The following is a 6291-nucleotide window of genomic DNA, read 5'->3' as shown; positions in this document are numbered from 1 at the left end:
GCAGCCCCCTTCAGTTCCTTGGGTACTTTCTCTAGCTCCTCCATTGGGGACCCTGTGTTCCATCCAATAGCTGGCTGTGAGCATCCACTTCGGTGTTTACCAGGCAGCTATCTTATAGGCCAAGAATCATCTCTCTGAGGATAGCTATGTATTTTTTTTTTATTATTGAATATCTAAAAAACTGTATCCCTATTCTAGGCCAAGGTTTGAACTCAGTTCCAGAGCAAACAAAACCAAGAGCCATCCCCCACATGGCTCCCATCTGAGAAGGCTCCCTGATAAAAGGCTATAGTCTCTTCCCCCTGGTGTAGTGAAGAAGGACAGAGGAACCTCCAGGTGGCCCAGACTCACACACACTTCACACATCCAGTCGGTACAGTGGCTGACAACCACATTTATCCTACAAAAATATTGACTACATTTTATTTTGGATGGAAGGAGGTAGGAAGGACGTAACGTTATTGATATCAAACTCAAAAATATAAGTTAAAAATCAAAGGGACAGAGGTCGGTACTCCATTGACCATTTACTTAGCCAGCCCATGCATGGCCTGGGATGTAGTCACCAGTACCAGAGACAGAAAAACATACCTGAAAATCAAAATTGCTTCCATTGGAGAGACTGGTGAAATAGAGAATTTCTTATCCCTATTTAGTATAGTTTCATATGTGTTACTGAATTATTTTTGAGTTGACTAAGAAACTCAAACACAGCCATATACCATTTTTTGCCTTTGACACAGATCCAAATCTGTTATGAAAATAGAATCATATATCATATAAATATATGTGTGTGCATGTGTGTATATATGTATGTATGTATGTATGTATGTATATACCATACTTATGTACAAACATATATACATATAAGATATATATGCATATGTAAGTATATAAAATCTCAAATTTTAAAATAGTCACTTACTTAATTTTGTGTGTGTGTGTGTATGTGTATNTGTGTGTGTATGTATGTGTGTGTGTATGTATGCCTTTGCCTATATTGATTCTGTATAGATAAAACTTAATGGATACAGTCCTTCCCCTCTTCCCAAATAGATACTCTTTTAAGGTCTTTTCAGGAATAATAAAAGGATGATATTTTCTATAACTTGGGAATACACCAGTTATTTTTAATCTCTGAAATCGAAAGTATTTCAGCTAATGTGTTCTTCATCAAAGGAGGGAGGACTGGAGCCAGACTCCTCTTAGAGCTTCAAGGTGAACCATTTCTTCCCTAACTGAAATAAGGTGTAAGATACTTTTTGGTTCTAGAATAAAATAATTGTTAGAAAAACACCATCCTAGTGATAAAACGCGTTGTCTATCCCTTTTCTACCTATATGTTTGCACTTTGCTCAGACAGTAATTTCCGAAAGTGCTAGCAGTAGCAAGAGCTCTAAAGTGAAAATGTCGATGACAGCATCAGCTGGCTCCCAGCATTCTGTGTGTCCTGTGAGACCATCCCAGGATCTCTGTGTAAGGGCAGGTTTACTTCTCTTGTCTCACAGGTTTTGCTGAAGTAAAAAAAAAAAAAAAAAAAAAAAAAAAAAACCACTGTCCATTTTGTACTTTGTTTCGATGATTTGTAAAACATAAGTTCGGTCTTGTGTGGAATCTCCTAAGTCCTCCTCTTTGATCTCGTTCCAACCAGTTTCTCTATATCTAGAAGTCAGATATGGAGGTCATTTGAATGCAATCCTCCTCTCTCTCTGATAAATTTCTACATAGTGAATCAAAGTCCATTTTACCCCTTTTTTCTTAAGGGCCGACCTATGTCAGTCTAGCTCACAGTGGCTGCTCCCTCGGCAGGGAAGGGTGGGCTAAGGACATGTTTTAGAGATGCGGTGCAGGTCTGTCTTGTATGAGACACTGGCTTCAGTCCCTGGTGACATAATAGAAACGGTGACAATGAAACTAAGTGAACACTGATGGGCAGGTGTGTACAAGGGTGCAGATGTGTGCAGCCTGGGAGAGGTGAGGTAGTAGGAGAGAGGAGGTAGGCGTGTCGGGATGCCCTGGACACACTCAATGTCGACTAACACTGCTTCCTACACAGGGGTGAATGAAGGTGAGTGAACAATTCTTGGTTTCCAAATATTCCCACATTAGAACCAAATGATAGTCAGACAACCATTAAAAAAAAAATCATAGGAACAACAGAATGCGAAGAACACTGAGGTGAGAATATGAGCTTCCCTAGAGACAGTCCCAGATGGCGTACCACCACTATCAGCCTCTCCTCTGCCTGGTCATTTTTCATACCACTTGCAAATGTTCCTCAGCTTCGCACCACACTGTTCTGCATGTGGATGTCTGACACAAACTGTATTTTGTTGCTTTTAATCCCAAAAAAAGACATGACAGACCGATCTGATTTGCCTGTGCAAAAGTCACACTCATATTCAACTACAATTATTTCCTCCCATACAGTGAAGAATATGTACAGAATATAATGTGTTATTATATCTGGTTTTTTTTTCTTTTGCCAAGATATGCTGTCTCCTAATGTGACTTGTAAGGTTTTCTCAGTCCCTCCTTCCTTTACTTCCTTTCCTGGTTTATTTAATGATAAGGAGATGTGCTTTGTTACATGGAGCTCGAGGCTTGGCAATGAAAAGGGAAGGCAGAGAGTGATGCTAACATCTTTTGATGTTTGAACAAATCATGTGTCGCCTCCGAAAGGGAATATACACACATACATTTTCCCATAAAACTTAAGATTCCTCATAGACTTCCTTAATATCACACACAGGACCTGTTTTAGGGGTAGCTGCTTTAGTACCAAACTCTGAAGAAAAAAAAAGGAATCAAGAGATTATTACATTACAAAGTATAAATAAATATCCTGACAGATTCCTATATGAGGGAATTTTAATTACATAGAAATCTATAATATGTTAAACTAAGAAATTAAGTAATTATAAATCAAAGCTTAGGTGGCTACAGAGGAAAACTACCAGCTCAAACAAAATCAAGCAATTACCTTTAAAGATGACCTATACAAAAAAAAAAAAAAAAAAAATGGCCAAAATGTGAAAGTGGGAGTCACCTGACATCACACTTACAGATTGAGTTAAAAAATTAAAAAAACAATTATTTGCAGAATTATAAAACTGTTAATCTGTAAACACAACTCCACCTCCTTTAAGGTGTCCAGGAACCCATGCACTGGGAAGAGGTAGCACGTCATCAAGGGTAGCGTGTCATCAAGGGTAGCGCGTCATCAAGAAGATTGCTCAGACACCTGCGTATTTGGGGCAGACAGGTCTGGTGAACATATGGCGGCCACTCTCCTTTAGCAAGAATGACCACAGTGTGGCCTGTTCCCTTCGAAGTTTCTGTCCCAACATCCATGACACAAATTTTCACATAAGAACAGAAGATGGAGTCACAACGGGAGCCTAGCAAATGAATACAGATTATTATGTTTTTTTTAATTGGAAATCCTTTAAATCCAGGGCCAGATGGTGAGCCAGTTTCTAATGGCTCCTCATACAGTCGGGTGTGTGGCTCACCAAAGGATTGCTTATTTGGGCTGCAAATGTTGTTAACTGCATTCTGAGGGGGATTCTCAGGTATAAAGGGGTAGTTGCCCTTTGAAGTCTGGGTACCGAGAAATGAAGATTTTAGTCCGTGGCTTCTGGGACACCCACCAAAACTGAAAGCATGGTCTGTAGTAAAAACTAGCTAAAGCAAAACATTAACAGACAAAAGTGTCTGCAGTGCTAGTTCCTTTGTCGTTGATGATGTTATTTTTTTGGTTGGTTTTTTTTTGTTGTTGTTCCATTTTATTTTTTATGTTTGCCACGTATCCAATCAGCGTCTCTTCTACGTGCAAGGAATCTGGCTTGGCTTGGTCCCTATGACTCCGAAAATGAGGTGGAAGATTCAGTGTGCGGTGGCATTCCTGAGCTTGTCTGGCTCTCATTTTGAAACCCCATGTTGTAAAACTAACATCTTTTCTACGAATTTTGCGGGCAGTTATTTTTGCTGGTGCAGTTGAGTTGAGAAATGCTTTCTCTGGACTTGGGCTTGCAATTCCAGAGAAAGCATATTTTCTTTGGTCACAAAAGAAACAACTGCATTGCAACGCAACGCTACAAGGATATGAACTTTGTAAGAGGATGCCTGGGTCTCGTCCTCATCCTGCATCGAGTACCATCTGAAAGCTAGGGATTCCTAGCCAGTACTTTTTTTTTTTTTCAACTCCAGTTTCTTCTGTTTATTTATCCTGCCAAACAGGTCCTTCCCTGTCCCGGAGCCCCCGCTGCTGTGATCATCCTGTCGGTGGCGCTGTTGTGTGTGGTTGCCGCATGGCGGTGTGTTGGTGTGTTGGTCAGTTGTCCCTGGGTGGCTGGGTGCACCACTGGGTTTTTAACTCTGTGTTTCTGTAACTGTTTGCGCTGCTAGCTGCTACACTGAAGCGACCCTGCTGATCTCAAGGCAGTCCACCCTTGATGATTTAGATGGACAAGACCCTGTTCCTAAAACAAGCGAGCGTGCTCGGCCTAGGCTCCGTAAAATGTTCAGCATGGACATGTCCTCTTCGTCAGCTGACAGTGGCAGTGTAGCATCAAGGTGCTTAACTCGTGCATGCTTTGTTCTGTACTCTTGGATCCCCTCCCCATGGATGCCATTGCAAGTATAAGTTCATGAGATGAATGCCATTCTTTTTTTTTTTTTATCTTGTTTTAAGAATTTGCATGACTGAAAAAAAATGCATAACTGTAGCCCTTTCTGTGATATAATTATTTCCAAGACAACGCTCCGTTCACTAACTGCATCTTGGTTTTTGTCTGTGAGCAATTACTTAGAAGCTCTGATTGAAAATATTATCTTCCATTTAAAAATTTTTTTCTCTTTTCATTTTCTAAGATATATATCTGATATATATAAAATATATACATATCAATATATATTAAGAAACCATCTGTCAAATATAGCCATTTTCAGTTAATGCAAAATAAATGGCTCTAGTTGGCATACATCTAACAAGAAAATTGAATATATTTTCCCATTGGCTTTTTAGAAGAATGTAGAAACATACATCACCTTTACAGACTACTATCTGCCTTGTTTGGAAACAATTATCCCGGGCTTAAGTTTCCTCATTAAATCCTGCCAGAAAGCAACATTCAGTTAGAAATGAAGTTAACCGCACACCTAAAACCCCTTTAATTCCCACTTCAAATCTTAGAGCTGTTGCCATGGATGCTAGCCATACATGTTCATCCTGACATGAGGACAATCCAAGCCACAGCTAGCTCCATTCTAGCCACTGGCGGTCTCTCACAACAGAGGTGGCGTCTTCTCTTGCTGCCCATTGTAGATATTAACCCTTTGGTACTGTCCACTGGGGCCTGGCATATGGGGAACGTTTTGTCTTCTGAGACATCCTCTCTCAGGTGCCAGCTCATTATATCCTTCCACTCTGAAGAGTCCTGAAGGTAGACTTGATCTGTGGCATCAGTTACAGTCACATAAGTTAAACCTAATAGGATCTCACTCCCATGACCTGAACGTTCCCTGAGGTGTTGGTCAATTCAGTGGCTTCCCAGGAAGCTGTAGGTTAACTGAGATGAGTCTTAGCAAAACTCTCCTTCTCAGAGGCTTCTGCAGCATGATACAAACTCAGAACCAAAGCCCCAGGCCTGTTTAGCGCCTGCATGATCATCCACTACTCTTCAGTTAGAAGAGGTCACAGAAGACGTGCCAGCCATTCATCCATCGCTTGCTGACATGCCTACACTAGTATCCAGCCTTTGAGACTCTCCATGTTTGTGGAAGCTGTGTGCTCACATGTGCCACTCACACAGCAGTATGTATTTCCGATGCTGGCACACTGTCTTCCTGTATCCACCAGACCTTAAATGCCTGTCTCTTCTTCAAGGGCCAAACAGTTAAGAAAAGGCATGCTATGAGTTTCAGCATGCAATGACTTTATAGACGGCTGCTTTGTTTTCAGTTCTAACTTTTTTTTTTTTTTCTTGCATGGGCCTGACCGGAAGAGCTAGGAAAAGGCTAAAAATAAAATGCAGAGTGCTATAGAAAAGGCACCAGGAAACCAACGTAGGGCCTGATTATAGAGGTAGGGAAAGCTATGTAAAGGAATGTATAGGAAAGATGTATTTAAAAAAATAAAAGAAGGCAACAAAGAAAGAAAGAGATAGAGCAAGATGAAGGATAGAAGGGAGGGAGGAAGGAAGGAAAGGAAGGAAGGAAGGAAGGAAGGAAGGAAGGAAGGAAGGAAGGAAGGAAAGAAGGGAGGAAGGAAGGGAGGAAGGAAGGAAG

The 6291-nt window shown here is 40.8% G+C and overlaps 1 protein-coding gene across 2 annotated transcripts in view; it reads left to right on the top strand.

Annotated features, from left to right (window-relative positions):
• Piezo2 (piezo type mechanosensitive ion channel component 2) overlaps window positions 1-6291 on the top strand; it is a 372708-nt gene that overhangs the window by 337842 nt on the left and 28575 nt on the right. Inside the window, exon 37 of one of the 2 annotated variants that reach the window (XM_029547035.1) lies at window positions 4411-4578. The exons of the other annotated variant lie outside the window; for it this stretch is intronic. Within the exon in view, the coding sequence (XP_029402895.1) occupies window positions 4411-4578 (168 nt within the window). The remainder of the gene's footprint in view (window positions 1-4410; window positions 4579-6291) is intronic. 2 annotated transcript variants of the gene reach the window in all.

This window comes from Mus pahari, chromosome 15 (genome assembly GCF_900095145.1).
Source record: "Mus pahari chromosome 15, PAHARI_EIJ_v1.1, whole genome shotgun sequence".
In the NCBI taxonomy this organism is placed as follows: Eukaryota; Metazoa; Chordata; class Mammalia; order Rodentia; family Muridae; genus Mus; species Mus pahari.
This window is presented reverse-complemented; position numbering and strand designations above follow the sequence as displayed.